Below are 27138 nucleotides of genomic sequence, written 5' to 3'. Positions count from 1 at the left end.
TTGGCTTCACAGTGGTTTAATGCGAACGGACCCGAGGTTACACTGGACGGGGGGGGACAGCCGCGTGGAGGCAGCCCCGCAGCGGGACACGCGGGGCGAGGGGAGCCCTCCCCAAGCGGGGGCCGGCGGGGACGAGGGACGGCGGGGGGACCTCCGCCGGCCCTGCAGCCCCAGCCGGCCCCCCGGAGCAGCTCCCTCCCGGTTTCAGCAACTCGTCCTCATCTCTCAGATCCAGCTCTCGCCCAAGAGCAGCGGGTCCTCACCAGAAAACCCAGGAGACGCGACAGAGGCCTTGGGGGATGTGCTTGGCAGGAAGCCTGGCAGGGACGGGAGGTTGGCCACCGCAGGCCTGTGCCCCGAGAAAGGCTCAACCGCGCTGCCACAAAATGACCGAGCGTTGACCCCAGGAGGTCCCGAGCAGAGGCCAAGCCCTGCTCGATGCAGCTGTGAAAGCCAGAGGGGTCTCCAAAGGACGGCTCTGGTGCAGCAAGTCACAGCCTCGTGGTCCCTCCCAAGCTCTGGACGGTTCCCTGACCAGTCTCGTGCCTTCCCTTCCACATTAGTAACTGCCTAGCTCATTGGAGAGAAAAAACAAAACACAAACAAAAACCTATCAGTCCTTACCCTGCTCCATACACAAGCGCCTAGCCCAGGACTGACCTAGCACTTTCTGCCGTCCCTTTCCGGAGAGGTGGTGCCACCCTCGCTCTGAGCACCGCACCAGGCTCCTCCCGCAGCTGCCGCCACCGCTGCGCTGCAACAGCCCCCCGCCTCCTCCTGCTCCTTCCTCGGCCAGACGGATCCCCTCCCTTCTGCAGCTGGGGCACAGGATAAGGTCACCGCAGCTCAGCTGAACCGGGTGCTGCTGGCAACGCCACGGCACCAGCCCACGGCAGAGCTGCTGTGGCATTTTTAAAGCCTGGGCCGAGGCACCGCAGCACACGCCGCGACGGCCCGGGCTAGCCCAGCTTCCACACACCAAACTGCTCTCACAGAGCATCAGGAGAGCGCACGGCGTGGAAACCCCCCGAGCTGCCAGCAGCACGCGAGAAAGGAGGGGGATTAACACTAATACACCAAACAGGTCTGTACGCAGGAGGCTGAGAGCAGGGTTAGAGTAAGTCTTGGGTCTCAGCACTTCCAGACAGTGAGGAATGGGGATTTCATGCAGGGCGAAGGGGGTGGACGAGGGACCAACACACCCAGGCACCTATACTCACTGTTTTGGATAAGCCTTACTAAAACTCTAATACCTGATGCAATCACTGACCAACATGACAACTGCTATTCTTCAGAGTCTCCTGCAGAGATGCTTGGGGCTGCATGGACAGGGGAGTGAAGGTCATCTCATACCTTTCTGTACAGGGAGAGAGGCAGCTCCTACACCATAATGCCATAAGCAAGTTCCTGCTCCACACCTATTCACACCTGCCGCTAGGTGCGGGACAACACATTCACTTGCATAAATCTTCATACCTTTAGGCCAAGACCACAGCCCAGTAGAACAAGCTGCTGCCAGTTACAAAAGAGGAAAATACTGAACAAACTGGGAGGTTCAAGAGAGGAAAAGCTGGTTCAGAGAAGACAGATTTAGTGTAAAAATAAATGTCATTTTTGCAGGAGGGAGGGTGGAATGGAGGAAGACAGTGCCAGGTGCTCCTACTGGCGCACTTTCCCTGGGACGTAATTCCTATCAATAGTCTCCTCTTGCAGGAACATATGTAAGCAGCGCTCGTTCTGTGCCAGTGGGTGTCCGGCAATTCTGGAAGAAAATCAGATGTGGAGGTTAGCACAGGCACCGCCGAGATCCCCACACACCCACTTCTGTGGGGAGAGAGCAAGGCAGGCCTCATCCACAGGCAGCCAGCCCCAAGCACAGCCCCGCTGGGCTCAGGCCAAGGTCACCAGCTCAGTACGGCAGGGCCAGAAACAGATGCTTGAACAGAGCACACACCCCACAGCATGCACTGCAGCAGATCACAACCATCCTGAGCCAACACTACCCTGGCAGCAGGTCTCTAACACAGCCGTTTTGCTAATACTTGCTTCTCTCTCAGAACAGAGCACTGAACACAACCTACACCGGAGGTAGGATTTACTTCAGGACTGTGGTTTCATCGCCTGGCGGCAGGCACCATCCTTTAGCACAGCACTTGCACGCAGCAGATCAAGACTCCTTCCTGGTCAACCCACAACCCTCTTCTGCCAGCAGTAGCTGGGAGGGCAAGCACACGGCAAGCCCAGGACATCAAGCTTACTTGTTAATAAACTGTTCTAGGCCCTGTCTCCGCTCCTCAATGAAGGACTCCTCAAAGATGCCTTCGTCTCCTCGGAAGGGAAGCTGTCGTTTCAAAGCTTTTCCAGGCAGCGGTGGCACTACAATCTGAAAGCAAAGAACCACTCCTGTCAGCAGAAGTGCCACCCGCGAGAGGGCATCCTAAATCACTTGACACTCATCTCCAGCACCACCACATGGCCAGAGATCAAGCCCAGCAGCTGCCCCACCACAGCCTCTCTTCTGGGCAAGACTGTCACTACAACTGCTCCTATAGGACCCACTCGCAGGAACAGGCAGGTCTGAGTGAGACCTCACCTTACTGTCTCGCTCCAGCTCATTCTTCAGCCATTCAAAGTCACTGTATCGTCTCCTCACGCATGACTCCTTCAATTTGAAGATCGGGAGGTTTGTCTGTAACGAAGAGAAGCAGTTAATTTGCAGGTTTGCTTCGGAAGCCAGATAGCATTTCAACATGCAATTGAAACCTGAAACTGCATTTAGAAAACCAAGCCCCCTGAGAAGAACGCATCACAAGAACACCCAGCTTCGTTATTCAGGACAGAGCACAAGCACCGAAGCCCTTCAGAATCAAGCAAGCACTTGCCAGGCTACTTGGAGCCAGCCATTCCCTCCCCCTCAAGTTACTATTTTGGGAACACGCACCCCACCCAGGGGCGCACACTGAAACCAGGGCTTACAAATGCAGACAAAGCTGATTTTTTTTTCTCCCCTGAGTTCACTCCATTTTGAGGTGATCTACGAGACAACTTCATGGCAGCCTGCAGAGCAGAAGAACCTCCTACCCGACAGTGGCGTTTCCATGGAAGAAAAAAGGGAGGAAATCTTGTCCCTGCGACTGCCCAAGGCCAGACCCGGCGCTACGATCTCCTCTCAGAACAGCCTGCCACCCTAACGGACGAGCAGCTTTTTCTGGTGGGCCCCATGCCACCAGAGCAACTTGCAGCAATTCCCCTTCTTCCTCCAAAAAATTCTAAAGACTGACATCTACAGGGACTTCATCTTTGCACTACTGAGATGCTCTGAAACATTAAGGGAACTTAGGCAGCACAACCTGACACACAGCATACAAGTCCCCCTGCAACACATTTAACCATGTTCAGGGTCAGATCTGCAAAATAAAACCGTCTGCCTTCAAAGCCTCTCTGCGAGAGCTAGTTTCAGTGAGACTACGAGGCTCTCATCGCCGTCTGCCAACAGGCTGACGGAAACCAAGAACCAGGACAGAAAAAAAAAAGGAAATATCCAATTCTTCTGAAAGGCAGCGGAGACGTAGCAGTCAAATCATGCTGCGAACACAGGGCTGTGCCAGCACCATACCAGGCACTGGAGATAACTCTCTTTTCGGGGGAAGCTCCGTATCGCTTGCTTCGGCTGTCAGATGCGGAGCCTTGAAGGGGTCGCAGCTCAGCCTGGTGAGCTGCTCCACCCGCCCCGCGCTCTGCCGAACGACACAATTTTGGTACAGTGACCAAGTTCCCTCCCGGGGGTAACCGGGCCGCCCCGTACGCGCCAGGCGGTACCGCGGGCACGTCCCGGGACGCTGCCACCTGCGGTCCCTCCCCGCGCAAGATAACCAGCCGCACGCAGCCGCGGCCTGCTCGGCACCTCCCGGCGGTGCCCGAGCACCGGGCCCGGGGCTGCCTGAGGGAGGAGGAGCAGGAGCAGGAGCCGGGCCGGCACCTCCGGCCCCTCCCGCGCCCCGCTCCCCGCCGCAGGAGGCCCCCGCGGCCCCGCCGGCTGCCGGCGCCCTGACCTTGAGGCCGGGCCCGCCGACGAGCCGCTGAGGAGCCGCCCGCCCCCGCCGGGGCTCGGCTCCCGGGGCTCCCCCCGCGGCCCTCCCCCGGTCCCCGGCCTTCCCCCGGGCCTCGTCCCGCCGCCGTCCCCGGTCCCCGCCGGGGGCCGCACCCTCATGCGGAGCTCGTAGCTGGTGTATCTGGCGCGGCCCATGCCCACGGTCTGCGGGTTGAAGATGTCGATCTCGAGGAAGTTGCTGGGCGGCCCGTACGCGTCCGTCAGGTCCTGCGGCTTGGCGTTCAGGCGCCGGGTGTCGGCCACCGCCGCCTCCGACATGGTGCCGCCGCCGCCGCCCCGCCCGCCTCGGCCCCGGCCCGGCCGCTGCCGCAGCCCGCGCGGCCCCGCCCGCGCACTGCGCCCCGCCGCCCGCCCGCCGCCTGCATAAACCGACGCTTATACAGGGTCCCGGGCCGCAGGCTCCGCCGCCCCGCCCGCGCATAGCGCCCTGACGCCCGTAGGCTGCCTGCATAACGCGGCGGTTATCCATGGTTCGGGGCCGCTATCCACCGCCCGTCTATAGACATTCATGGTGCGGGGCGCTCCCGCTGCGGCCCCGGAACCTGCATGGCAATAACATGCTCGCTGCCCCCCCCCCGCGTACCACCCGCACCGCAGCAGCCGGGACCCGGTGGGACCACACACGGTACAAGGCCGGGCCGGGCGTGCTGCGCGGGTGGGCCCGGAACCGGGTCACGGCCCCCAAAAAAACACCGTGGGGCGGTGGTTATGTAAGCACAACTCGCCGCGGTGCCTGCCGGGACTTGTAGTCGCGCCGCCGCACCGCCTGCCACGCTCGCCTTTCGGAGCCTCGCCCCGCTTCCCCCGCCCCTCCGCCGCGGGCGTCGCCGGGACTTGTAGTCCTCCCGCCGCTCCCGGCCGCACACCGCCGCCCTGCCGGAACTACCGCTCCCGGCGTGCCCCGCGCGCGCAGGCGCAGAGCGCGGCGCCGCTGCTTGGTAAACAGAGCGGCGCGGCGGCGGCGGCGGGGCCCGGGGCTCACAAAGGGGCCTGGGGCCGGGCCCATGCGCGGCCGGGGCGCGCTGCGGGGCGGGCGGCGCTGAGGGGGCGCCCATGGCGGAGCCGGGCGGGAGCGGCGGCGGCGCCGCTCCCGGTGCCGCGGCTCCGGACATCGACCCCGACTTCGAGCCGCAGAGCCGGCCGCGCTCCTGCACCTGGCCGCTGCCCCGGCCCGAGCTGCCGGCCCCGGAGGCGGGCGGAGCGGCGGAGGAGGGCGCGGGCGGAGCGGCGGCGGCGGCGGCGGCGGGGCCCGGGCGGGCCGAGGGGGCGCGGGGGGCAGGCGGGGCGGCGGCGGCGGCGCGGAAGGGCGGCTCCCGGCGCAACGCCTGGGGCAACCAGTCGTACGCCGAGCTGATCAGCCAGGCCATCGAGAGCGCCCCCGAGAAGCGGCTGACGCTGGCGCAGATCTACGAGTGGATGGTGCGCTCCGTGCCCTACTTCAAGGACAAGGGCGACAGCAACAGCTCCGCCGGCTGGAAGGTGAGCGGGGGGCGCGGGGGGTGCGGGCTGCCCGGGGCGGGGGGAGCCCCGTGCTCGGCCGGTGCCCGCCCGCACCGGGGTATTCGGGGCTGCCCCGAGGTCCCGAGCGCGGAGGAGCGGGCTGCTGGCCGTGCCGGATCAGGCCGTGGAAGGCTGCTCCTTGCGCCCTTCGCCTTCGGGAGGCTTTCCAGGGAAGGAGCGAGGGGCAGCTACGAGGCTGTCACCGAGTTTCCGCGTGAGACGAGGCGTCAGCCGAGGGATTTTTAAGTACAAGGCTCTGCGGCTCTTCGTCGCCCAACTGCGCTGCAGCTCAGTATAAATAACTGTTTCATAGCAGGCATTCTTGGCTTCCCAGAAGCTCCCTTTAAAAAGGGTGCTGTGTCCTAGAACAGTGCCGACGTTTCTTCTCCACAGTGACTGAGGACCTCTGCTGGAGTTCAGAAAAGGGAAAGTAGGTCTCAGGACGTACAGCTCCAAAGCCTCGATATTGTTCTCTCCTGTTTTTCTAGAAAGGGCACGTGCTAAGTTCTATTAAAAGCTCTCACTACCGTTTCCGTCCTCTGCAGGTGGCAGCCTGGTGTCCCTGTTCTGTTTAGGCAAACAAGCTCCGGCAAAGAGAAAGGGAGATGTGAGAACTGGCTCGTGAAATAGTCCCTCGGGCTGTCCTCATACACGTGCATATTCATATATGTATGTGACTGGATGCCACCAGAGTGGGATCTGAAGAGCGTGATCTGTCGCTCTGGCAGCAGAGTGGAGTGACAAGTGTGTCACGCTCCGGTCTGTTCACAGGGCTGGTCAGCAGCTCCTCTGTGCCGCAGCTCTGCGGCAGGTTGAGCCAGGGAGGTTTGGGACTTCCACAGCTCCAGCCACGCATTCGTCTGCCTGCATGAGCGATCGCTAAGTCAATGCAGAGAGGTAATTTTGGAAAAAAAGGTGGCTTTTTCTGTTAGGTTAGCTTTCAGCTGGCTCAGCTCTCTAAAGGGGCACACTGTGTGGCTGCGTGAGGAGCGCTGATGTTCCCTCGAGAGAGGGTAGGAACGTGGTGAGAGGGACGCAGCTGTCACAGCTGAGGTTGGCATGGGCTGATAGACGGCTTCTCACGATTGCTGTTCATCTGGCTTGCTGACAGCTCCCAGAGAGCGCGTGTCATTTGACTGAAATCCACTGGCCATCTTACTTTCTTTTCCTTTTCCTTTTCTTCTTTGTGCAGGTTGAATTCTCATTGTTAAGTTTTGATCTGGGGCAGTGTGGGGAGTGCATTTGCTTTCTTTTTGGTAGATTTGTGGTCTCACTGCAAGATAGCTCTTGCTTCCTCTGTCTAGGTGTGCTGTCCTGGTCCTGCTGCTGTGTGGGATCGTGTTATTTTGGCAAGCATTTCGTGGAACTGGTGTAGTTTCTCTTCAGCATTCCTGTCAGCATCTGTTTGGCAATGGTGCTTGAGGCCAAAGTTGAATTTGTCTTCTTAAATGTGTCCCAAGATGTGGAGGGGAAGTTGGAACGTTGTGAAGTATCCTGCCAGGCTGGACGCTGGAATAGGCGCGCTTCAGGCTTGCTCCAGTGTGGATGTATTTTTATATCCTTTTCTGTATAAAGGGGCCTTCAGTCTTGGGTTTTAGTCTGCGTTTTCATCAGGTATCCCTTCTGGACAACGTGCGGTTGGGTTTAACACGTGGAAAGGCGGAGATGACAATCTGCACGTGGGAGAGCTGCGGCCCTCGCTCAGATACCGCTGCCGTAGCCATTCTGCGATGATGTTTTCAGCGACGGAGTTTATTTGTAGTCTCGTGGCCTGGGAACAGAGGCCGCTTTAGCGAGGGAAGAGAACTGAAACTTCCTGCTGGGAGAGATGAGGGAGGGCAGAATGGCAGCAGCCGCGGTCGGAGGCAGCCCGCTGTGTCATTAGGGCAGTTCGGCGCTGTTGACTTCAACCAGCAAACAGAAAACCGTCGTGGAAACACAGCTGAAAGCAGTTTGGATGCCAGGGGAAATTCCCATTAGAAGCTTTTCGTTTTCAGGACGTTGTCCGTTGGGGTTGGTACGGGGGTGGGACGTGGCTCTCGTACAGTGACCGTCGAGCTCCGACTTCGGCCCTCTTCAGTGCTGACACGGGTGCGCGGCTTGGCAGGGAGCGCTGCTTTGTTCTGCTTACACGAAGAATTCTTCTGGTGAAGGTTTTCCTAATCTGTTTGCATCAAGGTACGTTAGATGAAGGCGTGTTAGACACTCACAGTTTAAATGATACTGAAGCAATCAAGTCAGCTCAATTTGTTTTTTTTTTGTGGGTTGAGAGTAAATTTAATAGGTTTGTGTTTTGTATTTAGGACAAAGTGAATAAACAAAAGATGTATCTTCTGCTGAGGAATGTGCCTTGCATATTTTTCTGTTTCCCCTGCTCTTTGGTATTTTTAGAACTATGAAACTCTGCATATTTTTAATTTTGTAAAGTAAAAGATAAAGCTAAGACAACCAGAGAAGCTTATGGGTTTCTCAGTTTGGACCCGAATGAGTTTGGATGAAGGAAATGAATGCAGAGCTGCTGCTAAATGCTGATAGAACATTGTGGTGCCTTTTAAGAGTACCGCAGCTCCTAGAGTTCTGGTGCTTCTGCCGTTTTGGCAGAAATATTCTGACGTTGTATTATGTTCTGTTTGTGTGCAGTGCGGCTCAAATAGAGAATTTAAGAAGTGAATATGTCAGAACACTTTTATTTGTACCTGCTTCAGTTAAGGTAAAACCCATAAACCTGTTATTACTTCATGACTACTTTCCAGCTGTCTTGCTCCGATACACAATAGAGGGAAATACAGCTGTTACGGTCAGCCAGGGTGTAACCTCTGAATTCCGGAAAAATCTGTTTTCGAGGAAGGTGATGGTCGCTGTTCTTGAACTGCGTGAAGTACTTCGTTAAAGGGACGGGCTCGCAGGATGCGCAGTCTCTTTTCCCTGCAATAATTCAGCCGGAGTTAGGAACTAACTGGGCTGAAAGGCAGAAGTGTCCCCGCAGGGGGGTGTCCCCTGACTCCTTTGTAATCCTCTCCTCGGTGCTCTGCAAGCTGCTCTCTGGATAAGAGGATAATTCCTTCCGGCTTTCAGACTTTGGGAGAGGAGGGCAGTGAGGGTTTTGAGTAAAGCTCTGCTCTGTTCAGCAGGAGCACATGAAGCCCTCTGGAGCAGTTTGCGTGCGCTGCTTGTCGCGTTCCGTGCATCCAGGAGTATGAGCAAGTTTGACGCAGTGATGAGCAATGTTGAGGACTGGGCTTTCTCAGCGCAACGCTCTGTATGTTCTCCCAAACCTGTTGTCTCCTCTTCTGTAGGAACAGAGTGAGCTTAAAACCACCCTTTCAGCCCTCCAAAGGCATTTTACTGTAGCAAACCCGAGATATTTCCTATTGGAAATTTCCCAGTTATATTTCCCTGCTGCATCGCATTAGTTTATAGGAGGTTGAAGTCACATCTGTGTTCTGGTACTTCACGTTCGCTTTGATTCAAGTGCGTACGTGTACGTAATGCAACAATTTAAGGTAGCTGCAGTACTAATTAAAAATTTACTAGGCATTCTGCTTGAAACAGGTGTCATCTCTCTGGACAGCTCAGCTACCCCTTTTATAAAAAAAGGGCAGCATTTTGCTTAAAAATCTTCCGCGTAGTCGTCTCTGCGTGCTCATGTGATGCGCACGCCGCGTGTGGTTTGCGCTAACAGTTGACCCGACGGATCAGGTCTGCCTGATGGCTCTCAGGCGCTTCCTGGCGTCTCCCCTGCGGTTGTGCCCAGGATTACAGAGCGACGTCCCCGCTGCCACCGCCGCAGCCCTGGCTCTGAAGGTCTCCTAGGACCAGGGACGCCTGACCTGCGGGCAGAGCGCGCACGGAGCTTCCTCGCGTTGGAGCAGCTGCTCTTCCCGTGGCCCTCTGAGGTTCCTCGATGAAAGGCTAGCAGGCCAGGAGACAAAAGCAACCCTGTTCAGTGTTCCGGGCTATTTTTGTCGTGCCGCCCCGGTAGGTTCTGCCAGCTTGTCTTTACACCTTGCAGATAAGTTCCAGTTCAGTGGATACAACGCTAAGTGAAGGCTTCTTTTGGTAAAGATGAAAAGTTCATCAGTCGTTGGCTTGTTGACTTCTGTCCAGCCAATTTTTGCTTTTTCTGTATGCAGATCTAGAAAAAAGCAACAGACGGTTCCTTAAAATAGTCGTGCTAGCTGTTTGCTTATGTCCGTCTGCACTGTGCTGGAGTATTCTTGTGTCCTGGAAGCTTTTTTTGGCTTAGGCTCGTCAGAATTGTGGCTTCTTAACATGGACAGGTGAGGGCCCAAGTCGGTAGCAGGAGATTTTTCTTTTGTTTCATGAACGAAGTCTTTGTCTGGGAAGGAACGTGTCATGGTGGGAATATTTGCAGAGGTTTGCTTTTGACTTCTGGTGACGGTAATTTCGAGATGATGATTTGAGAAGACATTCAAAGTATTTCCCTGTTGTTGCTCACTGAGGCATAACCGACTTTATGCCAAAAAGCTGTAACACAAAAGGAAATACAAAACTTAAACTCAGCGTCGTAGCTCTGATCAAAGCATAAATCCGCCTGAATTTCGGTCCGGTGCACGTTTGTTTGTAGGGGAGGCTCGGCCCAGGGTCTGATTCCCTGCTTTTTGTGAGGAAAAACAGCTGCGTTGTGCCGGGTGTCCTGAGGAAGGCGGTGAGTTGGTGTGCCTGACGTGATGATACTCTGTTAACTATTCTGGCACTAAAAATGAAAAGGTGCACGTCTTCCATCGAATTTGAACGCCAGTGTCATTGCTGCCGTCGTGGCGCTGAACAAAACACGAGTCCCCTTAATCTTCAGGGGCTGTGGCAGAATTGTGGGTGCTGCTTTCTGGTAAGCAGGCCTGGTTTGGTTTCTTTGAAGTCGCTGTACGGTGAGGGGAGGGAGCGAGGGTCTGTGTGTACCTGGAGTAGCGGTGGTTGGGTGGAAACGACTTGTTACTACTTGCTGTTACCTCTTACAACCCCAGTGCGTTTGTCTGGTGCTAGCAGCGCAGGGAGACGTTCTGTGTCTCGGCGGCCAACAACCTCGCTGGGTTTTCTTCAAGTGTGGGGGGGAATAACAGACAGAAGCCAGAACAGAAATAATGGACAGGAGCGTGACAGAGCAGCGGTGGGTTTTCTTGGTGTTTTTTTTTCTTTACTTGAAGCCTTGCAGAGCGTAGTCCTCCCTCCCAAGCAGGGGAGAGCTCTCCTTTTGGCAAAAGTCCGTCTGCCCCATGCAGTGTCAGGCAAATCACCCGGAGCTTTTGCTGCTGCTCTTTCCTGTTCCCTGTCAGTCTGTTTTGGAAAGCTGCTTTGCTGAAAGATTATTCCTTATGGCACAGCTTCATTTTCCAGTCAGCCCTCAAAGAAGGCTGCTCCCGGGATGCTTGAGCTACTTGTTCCAACAGGTTTCTTCTGCCCTATCTAATCCTGCATGGCTTCTGCTGCCTGCCTGTCTTGGTAAACGTGTAAATTGCCACGGTGTTTGCTTTTCTGAGAGCTGGGATTTTCTTCTTCTGAACTCCGATTGAAAGATTACAGAAAGGAAAATGTTCTTCATGAGCTGTGGCTTTGTGTCTCCCGAGCTTGACGTCCGTGCTCACGTGTGCTTTCTGGAAGGAGGCTGCTGGAGAAATGTTCTAGCTCTGGCTGTGGAGCGGTTGTTTACTTGCTGGAGCGCAGCTTTGCAAAATCTCTGCAGCGAAGACTTTTCCTAAAGCCTCTGGAGCCAAGCGACTGGGTGAGTGCTGAGACAGGCACTGACAAATGTGGCAGGCGGGGCCTCCTCCCTCTGCAGCCTCTGAAGAATGTGGTGGCAAATTATAATTCTGCACAATTACAGGCCTTGCTTTGGAACATGGCCCTGCTCTGGGATGTGACCGTGTTCTTTGTGTGCCTCCAAGGCAGCGAGAACACATCACAGGGAGCTGCAGTGATTGTACGTCCAGCTTTTTCTGTCCCTGATTCTTCAGAGACTTCTTTTTTTTGCTAAGAATTCAGGTGCGTCCATGATTTGTATCAGGAACTTGAAATTTCTCAGGAGAATGGCACTTGTGCTCGGGAGTAGTCATGGCCAGACCTTGAAAATCCATGTGAACATGTGTAAGCTCAAAAATTTCAAGGACAGATGTTGTTTTGTGTTTTGCTTAACATATCTTGTGCTTGGCCTGGCCCCGAGCGCTTCGTTAGCACGGCTCTTGCACCACCGCTCCGTGTGCCTCCTGATCCAGGCACGGCACAAAGGAGCCTCCTCTTCTGCCCTCTCCCAGCTATGGAAAAGCTGTGTCACAGGACGGTGCGTTTCGGCTTGTTGCTCTTCTGTTCTGTGAGGAACCTTTGTCTGAACACGCTGGCCTGGAGGCTCTGATTTGATGCGAGTAAAACTCGAATTTTATGGTAGGCAACCTCAGTCTTACTGGGAAGCCCCGGAGTCCCTTGGAAAGGCTCTCACCGGCTTTCTGTCTCCGGTAAGAAGCACTCGTGCCCCTCAGACAGTATTTCCATATCCAGGCAGTTATCCGGACGGCTGACCGGAGAGCTGGTGGCTCCGTAGTGCCAGCTCGGGTGGTTCATGCCTCTCCTTCAGAGCGAAGCGCGGGGCCGGGCCTGGCCTGGCCGGTACGAGGGCAAGGAGGGTTGCTTGCCCTTAGGAGATGCTATCAAAGGGGAAGATTTAATGTTTTGGTGGCTTCTTGGGAATTAGGAAACGGTGTGGGGCTGCTGTTAGTCACAGTGCTGTGGCTGTTTTATGTATCCTGTCCCATACGCGAAGCGGCTGGGCATGCTGAACGCTTCATTGTTCAGCGTACGGTAAGTGCTCCTAGCCGGGCCTTAACTTTGCGTAATGTCTGCCATTAATTTCATAATGGTTTTGTCTGAATATGTGATTTACAGGAATCATCTTTGATCTGTGATGGCTTAGAGACCCAGACCGTCTTTTTTTCACTTCAGTACCTAACATGCAGCAGTGCTCTGTAGGAACCGCTGTGGGATGCAGTAACCGACCCCCCTCCCCTCCCAGCTAGTTGCTGAAGAGATTCCTAAGGATTTGGGCCCAGGCTTTTCTGACTGCTGCTTCCTTCAGCTCAGGCTGCAGTCTGGTCAGAGGCGTCACGGAGGTAAAGGCTGGGGGTGTGGATTCCAGGCGCTCTGCAGCGCAGGGGGGATCCAGGCAGCCATGAAGCTGAGCATCTAAAAAGTTAACTTCATCTCTACGTTTTTGGTTTGAGTTGCTTAACATCGAAAAAGGAAACACGTCAGGGTTGCCTAGGTGACCGAATTCTGTCATTTCCCCTCCTGCAAGGTTTGACTTGGAGTTCTGTGATTATTTTAGCATCGTTAATTTTCCACTCACCCTCTCGATGAGATTTGAGGGTGCCCTCCGCGCGTTAGGCCCATTAAATCGTGCTGCTAGCTGCGTTCTTGTGCCGGAGAGCACAGAGTGTACGAGCCTGACAAAGCTAACAGCAAAGGAGCTCCCCTCCTTGTGCCTTGGTAAGGCTTAGCACCTGCGTGACATGAAGCAGCTCCTTGTGCTGGCCGGTCCTCGCTTCCCCGATGCCCCTCTGTCTCAAAACACAGGGCCTGGTAGGGGAGATGGTTCAGATCTATTTTGGGATGCTCTGGACCGAGTATTTCAGCACACAGACAAGCCCGGTCATGCAGATATGTGATGACTCCGGGTGCTGTGGCGGTGAGCTGCCTCACAGAGGCTGCAGCAGAGGTGTGAAAGGCGTAATTTAGGCATTGCACTTCTGACAGCAGCTAACTGTAATATAAGAAGTGTTCTGTTTTTTTTTTTTTCTTCCTCTTGCCTCCAACCACACATTCTGTGTTTCTGTTAGCACTGAGGTGCCCGACCCTCCCCACTGAGGTAGTTCAGAAAATAGGCAGAGCTCCAACAGACAGAAATCATTTTCAGGGAAGGACGGGGCTGCTTTTTGGTCAGATCAGCTCTCTGAAGCAGCTTAGAGTTGCTGATGCTTGTGTTATGGGAGGAGGGGAGTTGGAAGACAAGGAAGGAAGGAGCAGTACAGCAATTACCTGTGTCTCTAGCTATTAACCATCATCTCAGTTGAGCAGGAGCATGTACAAGCACTTTGAGACTGTTGCATAAAAGGTACCGGGCTTCCCAAATCTTGATGTAATTCTTAGACTTGTTTCAAGATGTCTTGTTTCGAGCTTCTTTTTAGCCAGAAAATTAGGCACTAAGACTTTCGCTTAGATACAAGAAGTGACGTTACTTGTCTTCAGGTTGCAGTGTTCCTGAAATGCTTGCACCAGTGCAGTGTGCTTTTGCTAACGAAGGACTCAAAACACAGCTATAGCAGGAAATAGCTTGTAGTTATTTGTGAAATTCTGAAGTCTCAAACCCGTTGGTTTAAAGCTTCATTTTGGTAAACGGCGCTAAAAGCGGTTCTGAAACTTTCAGTGCGTGCTCCAAAAAAGCTACCAGGTCGTGCCTGCCAGGGCTGGGTGTCATCAGTAGCTCACGGATTGCTTTCGGGAGGATAAATGAAGGATTTGTGACAGCTTGGTGTTCTTGCAGCCGCAGGCACGTTCACCTGGGAAATGGGGGTGATGCCTTGGAAATCAGAGCAGCAGCCTTCGAGGAGACAGGGTTCCAGTCTGGTTACTTCTTGGGAAACTGGAAGGAAAAGAGAGCTTTATTTCAAGAATATGCTAGAGAGGAGCGTTGTTACAGCTGTTAATGTGAATAACTCAAAGCATAGATCTCTGTGAGAGCGTTGGCTCGCACGTGTTCCTGCAGGCTCTGGCTCCGCAGTAACCCTTGGGGTGCTCTCCAAGTAGGAGCTTGTGTCTCCGTAGATAGCGATTGCAAGCAGCCAGTCTTGTCCAAATCCTCAGCAGCCAAAGGTTAAAATGAGAGCTAATTCGGAACAATTCACACGTCTCCTTCCACCTCGGTGAAAACTTTCCACTGTGCTGTATTGTTTGTGCCTCACTGGAGGACAGTCCTTTTGGCAAGGTGGACAAAATTAGCATGGTAAGGGCTTGGCTGAGAGGAAAAGGGTGGGGAGAGGGAAGGCAGCGGGCAGGAAAGAACTGTGGTCAGAGGCAGTGGGAAAGGATGATAAAAGCGCAGTTAACGTGGTTCACAGTTAGGACTATGCATGGAAGTTGAAGGCTGCTGTCAGCCTTTCAGTTTATATGAAAAAGGTGTTGCTCTTGGACCGCCGTTGTGCTACCAGTGTAGCACCTTTTAATTACGTGTAATTTGACTATCTGAACAAATTAAATGCAAATATGAAACAAATGCACAGCGCAGGCTTCAGAGGGATCTTCAGGGGGTTCTGCGCAAACAATGAGATTGTTGCGCGCTGATTCTAAAGTGCTGGGGGTTATCAGCACAGCTGCAGGATTGAAATTCAGTTTGTTGGGGTACAGACATCTGAGCTTGCAGTTTCTAGCAAAGCTAAGCCAAGTGAAGGGTGTTAGGAGGGACAAGGAGTGCGTGCCTTGCCAAAGGGAAAGATGGGAGAGGCTAAAACTGGCACGTACAGCGTGGGAGTGCATTATCAGCCTGAACATCTTACCCCATCAGAAACGCGCACAAAGCGTGCTGCCTCCGTGTGGAGCGCAGCTGGCAGCCCCCAGACTTACCGGGACTCTTGCTCCACGGATTCTGTCTTGTTTTGGGGATGAAGGCAGCGATAGGCAGACTGAATTGGGTGGGTTTTGTCATTTCTCTCCTTCCAGGCTGTTTAACCAATTCACTTCCATGCCGTGCTCTGATCCTGCTGAAAGCTCGCTGTACGAAAAATAAAAACTCCAGCCACGTTTCTGCTCTGTGGCTAACGGGGTTAACGGAAGGGTGGGAGCAGGAGGGATGATGAAGGTGCCACTCTCTAGCAGCAGCCTTGGCTCAAGTTCCATTCGGCTCATGTTGAACTTGCAAGCTGTATTTGGGAATTCGCTTACTTGCCCCGTGGTATGTTCAGCTGCTGCAGGCTTTGTAGCAACGGTATAGGGTCTTGAAAAGTCCTTTTCGTGTCAGTGCTGGCCATGCCAGTTGGAAGCTGCTAGTTGTCATGGCAGCTTTACCCCTGGTGCATCAGGGAGACATTGCTCTGCCTGCTCGTGCTGTCAGGCGTGTTGGAGCTGCAGTGGCAGGTTTGGTACGCGCAGGTCTTTGTTCTACCTTTCTTCTCTGGATACTGTCTGAATGCAGTTGTGCTTGTGAGATTTCTAGGTGGAGACGTGGTGTAAACTGTCAGCTCCTCACAGCTCCTATTTTTTTTTCTTTTCCAGAACTCTATTAGGCATAACCTGTCTCTGCACAGCAAGTTCATTAAAGTTCATAATGAAGCCACTGGGAAGAGTTCTTGGTGGATGCTCAATCCTGAAGGAGGTAAAAGTGGAAAAGCACCAAGAAGAAGAGCTGCCTCCATGGACAACAGCAGCAAGCTTGCAAAAGTCAGAGGTAAAGCATCCAAAAAGAAGCCCTCTCTCCAGTCTGCTCCTGAAGCCACTGCTGACAGTCCTGGCTCCCAGTTCCCGAAGTGGCCGGGGAGCCCGTCCTCAAGAAGCAACGAGGACTCCGATGTGTGGAACACCTTCCGGCCTCGAACCAGTTCCAATGCAAGCACCATTAGTGCCAGGCTTTCTCCGATCGTGACTGATCAGGATGACCTCCACGATGAAGAGCTGCTCCCGTCTATGGTGTACTCCAGTGCATCCAGCAACGTTCCACCAACCGTGACTGAGGAGCTTGAGCTCATTGACGGGTTAAATTTGATGTCTCCCAGCTCATCTGTGCTATCTACCCAGCAATCTGCCTCCAGTGGTCAGATCCAAAGAGATTCCAGCTTCTCTTTGCGGAGCCCAAACGCAGCTGGTCAGACCACTACTTTTGGCAATTCCCTCTTTAACCCTGTTGATATTTCACTGCAGAGTTCTGTCAGCCATTTCTCCGGCCCTCAGACCTTGGAAGCTCTTCTGACGCCCAGCTCTCCACCTCCAAGGGATGTTATGATGACTCAGGTGGATCCAGTTCTCCCACAGACTGGTAGCAGGATGAGCGGCCGAACTCTTCTGCTCCTGGGTGGACAAGCCACCCAGAGTAAGATGAGCTCAGGCAATCCGCGAGGAAAGCCTGCAGAGCAGCAGGCAGAACCAGTTGGTGCCAGTGTTTTGCCGTCAACGCTTCCCGTAGTAGCATCTCCTCAAAACGCTGGCAGCGTCAACAGTTTGAAGGCTCCAGTTTCTGCAGCGGCTGCCCAGTCAGTCCAGCTGGGCAGCCCACCACTGCTTTCTTCAGCCAGCCCTGCTCCTCTGGGGCTGAACCAGGACAGGCTGCCCATCGACCTGGACATTGACATGTACATGGAGAACCTTGAATGTGATATGGATTACATAATCAACAGCGAACTCATGGATGGAGAAGGACTGGACTTTAATTTTGAACCTGTTCTGTCTACTCCCAGCTATCCCAGCACCTCGCAGGCCTCCAACCATACCTGGGTACCAAGTTAACTTCAGGAGCACAAAAAGGTAGGTGTAGTTACGTAAAATGCTGCAGTGCTGTATCGGGATCGACTCTGAGATTTTTCCTGTGCCCCACTCTGCAGTAGCTACAGACAGATAACTCTCTGGACGAGCATGTGCTCTTTGAGGTAAAAGTTTCTGGGAGAACTGCATTCCCTTTTAGAAGGAGAAAAGGGCAGATAAAGGTAACTTACCTGGCAGTAAACTCCTTAATGGAGTAGAGCAGCAACCTGAAAGAAACTCCTGCTCTCTCTTGTCCCCAAAGATGACTGCTCTACAGGACATTGGTCTCTGCCACGTGATGTCTGTAGCTCTGAATTTGACATGAGAGCATGTGCTGGTTCTCTGAAGACGTGATGCTGTGTATACAGAGCAGTTTAATTGAGCAGGCGCACACTGTTTTACCCAGGTTATGATTATGCTTGCAAAATTTTCTAGTATATGAGGTTGCAAAGTATGTCTGTTTCATGACTGCCTGCTTTGCCCTGCATGTAGCAGGACAATCACCCTGTTATCAGACCTTCTGCCCTTCCCTTATCTGGGGAGAGTGTCTGTAAAGTCTGGTAAGCCTGTTTGTCAGCATCAACTGCTGAATTGCTTATGCAGCCATTAAAATGGGAAAGGAAGAGAAAATGGGAGTGTGGTGTGAATGGAGATGGAAGGAGGAAGGTTGTCACATGCTTATGCTTTCAGAAGCAGCACAGCTGCCTTTCTGGTGATCTTTCGTGCTCACAAATTCCTTGAATCACTTTGGCAAATGAAGCGTATGAGAAACAGAGTTAAAAACATCATATTCTCTATGTCATCCTGATCTGAAGCTCTTTAACCACCGATGCAGTCAAAGTAGAGAACTGGAGCTGAAGGCGCGTTTCGTGCTTGGAGCTCAGTTAGCCAGCAGAACGGGCAGCTTCTTGTATGGACTAGAGCGCAGACTGGGTATTGGTTGGAAGGTGGAAGCCTTGCCAAGATTATTTCCTGTGCAGGAGACAGATGTGGTATTTGTTAGCGTTGCAAGTTCCGTCGGTAACAGCGGCCAGCTGAGCAGGCAGAAGTAAGGGCAAACTGCAGATACCGCTTCACTTGCGGGAAGCCCTTGAGCTTCAAGGTGATGGAGAAGGAGTGAAATTATCGTGTGCTTGACCTTAATGCTATTTCCAAGGCACCTGAGTAACCTGAAGGTAGCCCTGCTTTCAGCGGGGGTTTGGACTGAGTGACCTCTGGAGGTCCCTTTCAGCCTAAATTTCCTGGTGATTGCTGCTGCCGTACGTGCTGGAGACCTGGTTCTAGGGTAAGTATTTTCCTGTGCAGCTGTTCCAGACAAGTGTTTGGGACTAGACAAAGTGAAACGCTGTTCTTTGGGTCTGTGGTACATAAACCCTGTGAGCACACTGATAAGCTATTATATATGGACTTTTTAAACACAATTTAATGCCCTGTTATTCCAAATCCCATCACACTGCTTAGGACTTCATTCGTTAGTAATACTCTTCTGTCCTTACTTAGAAGATCTCTACTGTAGAGAGAAGGAGGATCCATCAGGCTTTCCCCCGTTTCCTTATGGCTTTTTATAGTCTTGTGCATTTAAGTGTTCTCGTGCCAAATTACAGAGTGTCTGTCTTAAATCGGATACCCACACTTCAGGTGGAATAGGGGAACTCGGTTCGGATTTCAAAGACCAATTTAGTTGACAAAACATCCGTAGTGTTCGTCTGCCCAAGGACTGTTTGTGAGATAGTGACAGAGGCCCTGGCTGTTTCAGCCCTGGGTGTTGCTCTGAACTCCACTCGATGTTGCTCTGAACTTTGGTGCTTTTTGTATGCCGCGCTATTGCGGGTCGTCATATTTGGGGAATACGTTGGCTTTGCAGGGGTGAAATGTTCTTCGTAGTGTTTTCAAAACATGGAAGATGGAAATATCCCGCAGTCCCGGGTGCATTAATCACCTGGCCTGGATAGTCAAGACCTCTGTCTGCAGAATACCAGGCACAGATTTATTATTTTAAGGGTACAAAACAGGGAAGCTGATGAAATGTTCACCAAAAGGTGAAGGTGTGGCTTGTAATCACGTGCTGAAGAGGGAGAAGGGATGTTCTTAGCAGCAGCTGTGCTCGTGGTCCATGTCGATACTTGGTGCGTGCGTCGCTTATCGAGGCAGAGGAGTTGCTTGAGATTAAAAGCCCTGGATTTGCTTTCTTTATTGCGTGAGTTTGAAGGGTTGCTCTCTGGGGAATGTGCTGGACACATCCCCACTAAGGAAAGAGCAAAATGTTGAGCGAGTTCCGAAATGTGATTGTGTATCGGCACAAAGCGTGGCTCCTCCGTGCTTCTGCGCGAGCAGTCCTGAGCTGCAGTATTGCTCTAGGAGGAGAAGCATGCCCTGGTCACTGTGCTTTTTTTTTTTTTTTTTTAAAATCTTCCAAGTCTTTTATTCTGCCCTTTGATTGTCTGCTTTCTTCTGAGCTTTACAAAGCTTTTAAGTTCTGCCTGTATCCGTGGGGTGAGTTGAAGGGGAGTTTTTTCCCCAAAGGAAGGCAGGCACGATGCAGAATGCTGCCGAGGCAGGGAGGTGGGTCAGGAGTGCATCAGGGCTGTAAGAAAAGGGGAACAGGATGTGCGTGGAGAGAAATAGGAGAGTTCCTGGAGACCATGAATAACCCTGGGAAAAGAAAGCAGACTGTTTTCTCAAAATTTAGGAGTTTAAAAAAAAAAAAAAATGCTGCAGACATCAGCGTCTGTGAAGAGGTCAAGATTTGTATCATCTGTCCTTTCTTTGGACCTGTTACTGTGAAGAGTTGTGTCCCTGCTCGGAAACCCCTGCTCAGGGAAGGCCTGGCTGCCCTTAGGTATTGTTCCGTGTGCCAGTCGTTCGTGTGCTTTCTGTGAGCGGTTTCTCCCCACGTGAAGTTGACACTGGTGAAAACCGACAGAAACGACTGCTCACCTGCAGCCGTTCGGGGTAGCTTCTGTGGGCTTAGTCTCCACCCTGCCGGGTCAGACCCGGGCGTAACGCTGAGCGAAAGCCGCCCATCGGATCCCAGAGCGTGCTCACCGGCGGTTAGCGAGCAGCCGGGATGGAATAGGAGCTGGATAAATAAATACTTGGCCTGCCCACAGCACAGGGAGGACAAATTCCTGCTGCCGGCGCTCGCGCAGCTGTAGGCCCTCCATTCCCCGGCCGAGGCGCTCGGTGCGTGAGCAGGACGGGGACTGAGCGGCGCCTTCGTGAGCAGGGCCGTGCCCGAAGCGTGGCCGCAGCTGGAAGGAGCCTGTGGTCCGCGGGCGGCGGCGCTCCCCGCGCGTGTCCTCTGCGGGGCTGGGAGGCGCGGCTGGCTTTTCCTCAGCGGCTCAGGGCCCTGCTGCTCGCTCAGCTCCGTACCTCAGGCGCTTCACTGCGGGATAGCTGGGGGTACAACTGCCTCTTCTGCGCACTGGTGTGCGGTTCGTCCCCCTCCGGTGCGGTCCGTCCGCTCCCCCGGCGGAGTTCAGTCAGCAGCCTGCGGTTGTTCAGCCGGGCTCCGTGTAGCTTCCTGGCCCCTCTGTCCCGTGCCCAGCTTGGCCTGGACCCGGCGTTTTCTTGCTGTGCTCTAATTCCCTCTGGTCCCAACGCTGCATTTCCATCTACCAGAAAACTAATAAATAAAGAACCCCTTCCCCCCATCATCTTGCAGTTTCCCAAAGCCTGTTGCTCTGACTTTCCGTTTACGCTAGTGTATTTCCTTGTTCAGGGCTCACTCCCCTTTGTAGTTTTCCTTTGCCACGAGTTTATTTCATACTCACCAGCGCTCCCGCTGAATGCCCTGACTTGATGCCCTGTATTTATCTTGCTATTCTGCCTTCCCAAACGAACCGTGGACCTGCAGTGGAGGTTTCATGTCAGTGTCTTAAAGCAGCTCAGATGTCTTCCAGGGCTTGCTTGAAGGAGCTGCAGCTGCTGCTTTGCCGCTGCAAGCTGACTCTGCCCAGAGTGAGGCAGAAGGCCTGAGAAGGGATGTCTTAAGGCTTTTCAGGTCATGAAATATCTAGAAATACTTACTTTTTTGTAGATAGATATGGGATTTCTTTAAGTGGTTGAGTGTAAGCAATTCTTGTGTGTGATCTCAAAAAAAAAAAAAAAAAAGCCTTCATCTCTTCCTTCCCAATTCACATTTGTGGCTGCTTAAGGTGAGGAGTAACTTTCCTCTTCCTCCTTGCTTTCCCGCAACGCTTCTGGTGTGAGCAAAGTCCTTTAAACCTGCTTATCTCGCAGAGCTTTGATGGTGCCATCAGCTTGCCGGAGGAGAGCTTACTTTTGTCCTTTGTGTTTTTGTTTTGTCTTTGTCTCAGTTGTATTCTGAAGCTTGGAGCTGAGCAGCCGCATCCTCCACTTGACTCTGTTGATCAAGGTCTCTTGTGCTCTGTGTTTGTTCCCTGGTGGAAGTGGGCATTCTTTGAGCGGCACAAGGCTGGCTGATAGCGGTTAACTCCTTCTCTGTGCATCCAGGGTTCCCACTGAAGCTGAGATCTAACCATTCGCTCTTTTTCTTCTTCCTAGTGTCCTTCAGGTTTTGAACATCGGGTTCTGACTTCGCTTCCCACCCCTGGCAGAGAAAAGAATGGAGCATGTTGGATTCAGTTTCCCTGCGCACCACACCTTGGGCAGAAGGGGCTGCCCACCTGGGAAGAAAGGGCAACCTGCATCTGGCTGCAACGGGAAGAGTTTAAAAATAATCCTGTTACGTGCCACGTCTCTTCCTACAAACCTGACCCTGCCTTGGATCTTCTGGGGAAACCCTGGGCTGTGCAAGTCCGAAGAGGAGCCCTGGTAGAAGCCTTGGCCAGAAGCCTCTGCGCTGGGCAATGTTTTCCCATGTGAAGAGTTGGGTTTGCTGGAGGAGCATCCCAATGGCTATCCCCTCTCTCTGCTACGGCAGAAAGTCTCCCAGTGCCTCGGACTGGCGGAGGGCCGGCTCTGCTCGCGCTCGGCTTGCCCTCCGGGACGGAGTAGTTGGACGTTTCCATTAAGCCACCAGATGTGCACTCGGTATCCCGTAGACTCGCAGAGGAATTGGAAGAAGCGAACTGGCGGAAACCTTGTCGGGAAGAGGGCGTGCTGTTCCAGCGGTCGGTCTCGGTGTTTTCAGCGTGCCCCTCTCGCTGGAGCGCCCCTCGTTGTTCTGCGGGGAAGGGTGGTGGTCACGGTGCGGAAGGCTTCCTCTCGTTCGTCCGAGTGGGACGGGGGGACGTTGAGTTTTTCCCTGTGCCAACTAAGCCCCGTTGAATGAGAAGCATGTTTAGAGAAGTCCCTATGCTGTGCTCGGCACATTCCCAATACACCAGGCTGCTGTACAATAGGCACAGGTGCTAATAGCTGTTTCTGGGACACAAAACCATCAGTTGGGGTTTGTTTCTGATCTCTCTTGCTACAGCAGAGAAAAGGAAAGCCTGGGTGTGGCCTTAACAGAGCCCTGGTTGCTTTTCAGAAGGGCATTTTCTATAGATGAAATATTTTTTTACTAATCTGGGAACTTTCTACAGTGAACATGAAGCCAATGTTAAGTGTGTCCCCTTTAGGCGTATTGGGCATCTCTCCCTCCGAGGAGGTACCAGTGACAGACTTCTTTTTCAGAGCTGCATTAGGAACAAACACATTTGCTGTTTGGTAACGTATATGATTGATTGGGGGAAGGAATTGGCAAATCCCCGCAGTTTCAGCCACCTTGGGGAAGGGTTGTACATTATTGTAATCTATATGTAAAAGTAGCTGCAAATTACATAGAAGCTTTTCTAAACCTTTTTAAATATATATTATATATTTTAATTGAAAATGAGATTATTGGATAAAAACCACACTTGCTGCATCTGTCCCCTTGATACCAGATAACACTACAGCGTGGGAGGGACAAGGCCGAAGGCATTTTGGTCTAAGAAGCTGAAAATGTCGTTAGAAAAAGTGGGAAGGGCACCGCGGTGTGACCGGGGAACGGCTAGTGGAAGGTGCCTGCGTGGCCTGGCTGTCGGCCACCGCTCCTTGGGCCCTTTCCTTGGTCGGGCACTCCCAGCAAGCCAAGAGCACGACGTTAGGGAACGCTAACCATTAACAGCGCGCTTGTTCTCGGCTAATCCCTTAAGTGGCTGGGCTGTAGCTGATGCACCGAGAGATTCCCTACTCTGCTGAGGGGATGGTGTGGACTGGATCACGCTAGGTCTGCTGACGCCCTGGGTAGCCCTTAGGGAGGGCGCTTTGTTGTGTTCGGTAGCTGTCTTTTTGGTTTCCGTGGATTTTCGTTGCTGAAGTTGCTGCTGCTGCTGGGGAACTTGGGGCCCGTAGGCACACCCGTGGGGATGTGTGTCACATTCTGCCCCGTCTTTGTTCTTGCGAGACAGAAGCTAGGAGTCAGGAGATTAGCTGAGAGCATTAGCTGGCGTGTTCCTGTCACCTTATTGGTGTTCGCCGCGGTAGGAGCTGTGGGAGATGCGATGCTTTCACCAGGTCCCAGTAATCTTGGTCTGGCAGAAAGCCTCTCAAATCCTTCCCGAAGGCGGTGGTGGCTTCTGCTGAGGCTTCTATCATGCAGTGCAATTAGCCGCCTTCTTCTACCACCTTGTCTGCTCTGTTCTCATGGGTTTCATTTCATTTTCATTTGAGTGGAGATTGGAACAGGAGCGGTTTGTCTGGCTACCTGCAACGAGGAGTCTTCAGCAGCCTTATCGTTAGCGTGCTCTGCCATTAGAGCCCTTGAGTAATTTGATAACCTGGGCTTTGAAGGCTGCCTTGGTGGCAGACCTCACGGTGATACGTTCAACACTTACCCACAATCTGCATGTCTGGCCACACCTCACCGTAACAAAAACAAAACCAAAAAATTAAAAAGTGCAAGACCCGGCGTCCCGGCCTGCGCTCTGCCGGCTTGAACCGCGGATGTGTGTTCTCACCGCACCTAGTTCATTACACAGATGGACAGCCAGCCCTTCCACAGGCGCCTCGTGCTGCACGTGGCGCGCGTTGCACGCGAGGATCAGCCATTGTGCTGATTCAGTTCAGAGATGTGGCGGGACTTGTGTTTTTTGGCACATCGCGTGCCACTTTGTTCGCTTGGACCCCGAGGGGGGATGAATCCCGGGAGCTCCAGAGCCAAGTCGAGAGGCTGCCCGGGCTTCGCAGGCACCGACGGTGCGGTGGATGGCAAGTGCAAGCAGGTCGGTCCCGTTGCTTCACAGCTCGGTACCAAAGGACAGGATCCCAGCGTGCGTGGCGCCGCTAAACGTGAACCTAATGCCTTCAGCGTGGAAACAGAGCCCGAAGAAACGGGAAGGGCAATGTCATGTACCAGCGCTTCAGACCCGCGTGTCCTTGGAGCTGTTCCTGCCTGGGCTGGCCTGTGGGAAGAGGTGGTCAGAGCCCTACGATGGGGGCTGATGAGAAGCACTGTGCTTTTAGTAGGAATAGGAGCCTCGTGTGCAGGAGCATCTGCCCCCTCGGCACAACAGGAGCTGGCAGTGGCTGAAGGTGCTGGAGAGCGCGCTCGTGTCGAGGACGGTGCTGGGAAGACTACTGGAGCTCCGGGAGAGCTCAGCGAACGGCGAATGGGATGTTGTGGGACAACAAACGGGATGTTGTGGGCTCAGGCAGCCTCGCTCCTCGTTTGTCTGGGCGGCAGGAGGGTTTGGATCGCAGGCGCGGAGGGCAGGGATGCAGAGAATTTGGGAGTTCTCCAACCCCTTCTCGAGTAACTTCCTCTTTGTAAACCGTGACCTTTTCTAGCCTGGGACGTTTCCTCAAGCGACACGAGAGACTTTGAAGTTCTCAAACTGCTGCTTGCTGAAAGGATGTACCTGGGAGGGGGCTTCCCCACTGCTTGCCCTGGTTTTTCTGTTCCTTCCCAAAGTGTTTGCTACCGGGTTCAGCATAGTGTCTCGGCGGGTCTCTGTTCTGAGTCGGCAGCAGCAGGCCCTGTGCTTACGGGTACTTTTTTCTCTCATGAGGGGTTGGGCTGGGGTTTAGAGAGCAGCTCTGAGCTTGGTGGCGAGGGAAGGGGGCCGGCGACGGGGGGAGTGATGCTCCTGGACAAGTGCCTGAGAGGAGTGGGCAGGGAACTGTTGGCACGAGGCCTTGCGCTGCGTGCGTTTTCCTTGTCCTCGCTGGGCTTGGTAACAGGTTCCTTCACCTCCAGAGGATCAGACGGGGTCTTCTGCGGTGCGAAGCCACCGTGCAGCTCTGGGTCCTGAAGGATTCTGCTCGCGGCTGCCCGTGGAGCCTGGTAGGAGGCAGGCTTGTTGCTTTTATTTACTCCTGGGTTTAGCTAATTGCTTGAGCCTTCTTTACAACTTGAGCGCGTTTCACTGCTACCAGCTTCCTGTAAAAGCTTGGAATATCGGAAGTTTCTTGGAGCCCTTGATTTTCATAGCTGGTGTGTCTGAAAACACGGCGTCCCCTACCCTGTGCTGCTTTAAAAACAGCAGCCGAATCGTGCTGGTGAGAGGAACAAAAGCGGTGGGAGCGTTCCAGAGCCTGTGTGTACTCATAAGCGAGGCTCGCACTAGAAGCAAGTAGCACTAATCAAGTTTTCCAGAGGAAATGCCTAGAAAGCTTTTATATAGTTCATGATTTGTTCATTTTCTTACTTAGTTGCTCATTTATAGCCACACTCAAATGCTCCAGGGCTAGCCTTGCTCCAGGAATGAGAAACCTGTCTGGTGCCACGGGTAGGAGTGCCTTGGGAGTGGTGTCCTGGACTGTCACCAAGATAATGTGCAAGTATGGACCCATTATCAACAACAAAAAAAATCAGTTTGGGGATGTGAGCATGAACAGGGATGGCTTTGGCTTCGGGTTTGCCTCAGCTGCATGCCTAATGAGAAACTTGTTCTAATTAACATGGGGAAAAGCAAATGAGGTGACTCCAGATGCCTGAAAGATCTGTCCGTGTGAAAGCTCGGGAGCGTGCGATAACACATCACTACAGTTCGTAACCCTTCGAGGAAGGGATCCCCTCTTTTCATTAGCCTTTGCATCTCCCCCTGCGCCAGGATGTGTCTGTAGCTGATGGAAAACTCGCTGATGGAATCAAATCTCTACCTGGCATCGCGGTGTAGCGCAGGGAGGGGAGGCAGCAGACGCTGGCGGTGGAAGAGCTGATGGTTTGGGTGTGTGGCTCTCCGGGTGCGTGTCGGAGGGGATGGCTGCAGCTGGTGCCGCGCTGCTCGGCATGGTGCTACCCTTTGGTGCTCCGGTTCGGCTGCGTGGATGGCGGGTGACTTCTCCCAAAAGGAGCCCTCTTCGTCAGGCACCGGGGGGGCTCTGTGCAAGTGTTGCCAGCACCGGGGGGGCTTCGCCTGGTGAGACCACAGGAGGGCTTTGTGCAGCGCTAGCACAGCCGCCTGCTGCGTACGGGGCAGGCACCCCTAGCTGCCCAAACTTCCACCCCATCCCCTCTGCACTCTTTCACCCGTTTCTCACAAGAATTTTTTTTTTTTTTTACATAATCTCCGCTTTTGTTTGCTCTTTGTAGCAGTGTAACTTCTGAACCATTACAGGCTCTTTGTTACCATCTGTGCTAGCAAGACTGTAGAATGTGCTAGACTAGGGGGGAACGTTTGACAAATAAAAACCTGTAATCCTCTGCGCTGTGTCTCATGCAGTTTGTTCCGTTTCACTGCTGGGGGCCAGTTGGTTTCTTTTTTTTTTTTCCCCCTTACCTTCAGCTCCTTTCCTTCGCCTTCCTCTGCTGTTAGGCCAGAGGTGGGAGGGTCGATGTGTGAGAGCCTACGAAGGCTCCAGGGTGCTCTCAAGCGTGCAGAGCCCCTTGTTACAGTGTGCAGGCGGTACCTGGGGGCCCATCCACGAGGTGACGCTGAATTAGGATAGCTGAGCACGTTAGTGACCTTTCATCTTCGCTTGCGTACCCCAACTCAAGGAGATCAAGGAAAGTTACTGCAGCTCGGGAGCACTTTCTGCCGGCGGAAGGTACTGGCTTGCTGCCATCCCGGGGGCCATGGAGGTCCAAGTGGAAGCCAGCTGGTCGTCCCTGGGGCTGGCTGGCC

At 53.5% G+C, this 27138-nt stretch overlaps 2 protein-coding genes across 2 annotated transcripts; one reads left to right on the top strand and one right to left on the bottom strand.

Moving 5' to 3' along the window:
- SNX12 (sorting nexin 12) lies at positions 1 to 4422 on the bottom strand. The gene is made up of 4 exons (XM_048079849.2): positions 4205 to 4422; positions 2594 to 2689; positions 2259 to 2383; positions 1 to 1762 (listed from the first exon to the last, which is right to left on the bottom strand). Exons 1-4 carry the CDS (start codon positions 4367 to 4369, stop codon positions 1660 to 1662), a joined length of 489 nt encoding a protein of 162 aa, XP_047935806.1. The 5' UTR covers positions 4370 to 4422; the 3' UTR covers positions 1 to 1659.
- Positions 4423 to 5043: 621 nt separating this feature from the next.
- Positions 5044 to 26717, top strand: FOXO4 (forkhead box O4). The gene is made up of 3 exons (XM_048077878.2): positions 5044 to 5590; positions 15884 to 17125; positions 21650 to 26717. Exons 1-2 carry the CDS (start codon positions 5165 to 5167, stop codon positions 17105 to 17107), a joined length of 1650 nt encoding a protein of 549 aa, XP_047933835.2. The 5' UTR covers positions 5044 to 5164; the 3' UTR covers positions 17108 to 17125; positions 21650 to 26717.
- The last annotated feature ends 421 nt before the right edge of the window (positions 26718 to 27138 follow it).

Source organism: Anser cygnoides, chromosome 13 (genome assembly GCF_040182565.1).
Source record: "Anser cygnoides isolate HZ-2024a breed goose chromosome 13, Taihu_goose_T2T_genome, whole genome shotgun sequence".
NCBI classification, from domain to species: Eukaryota; Metazoa; Chordata; class Aves; order Anseriformes; family Anatidae; genus Anser; species Anser cygnoides.
Note: the sequence above shows the minus strand (reverse complement) of the source record. Positions and strands in the feature narration are given on the sequence as shown.

Excerpts from the sequence above, each read along its gene's own strand:
- SNX12 (XM_048079849.2), bottom strand. The coding sequence starts at position 4,369 with ATGTCGGAGGCGGCGGTGGCCGACACCCGGCGCCTGAACGCCAAGCCG. Across the intron at positions 2,384-2,593 it reads AGCTGGAGCGAGACAGTAAG|ATTGTAGTGCCACCGCTGCC; the intron begins GTGAGGTCTCAC and ends CTTTGCTTTCAG. Across the intron at positions 1,763-2,258 it reads CTAGAACAGTTTATTAACAA|AATTGCCGGACACCCACTGG; the intron begins GTAAGCTTGATG and ends ATTTTCTTCCAG.
- FOXO4 (XM_048077878.2), top strand. The coding sequence starts at position 5,165 with ATGGCGGAGCCGGGCGGGAGCGGCGGCGGCGCCGCTCCCGGTGCCGCG. Across the intron at positions 5,591-15,883 it reads ACAGCTCCGCCGGCTGGAAG|AACTCTATTAGGCATAACCT; the intron begins GTGAGCGGGGGG and ends TTTCTTTTCCAG.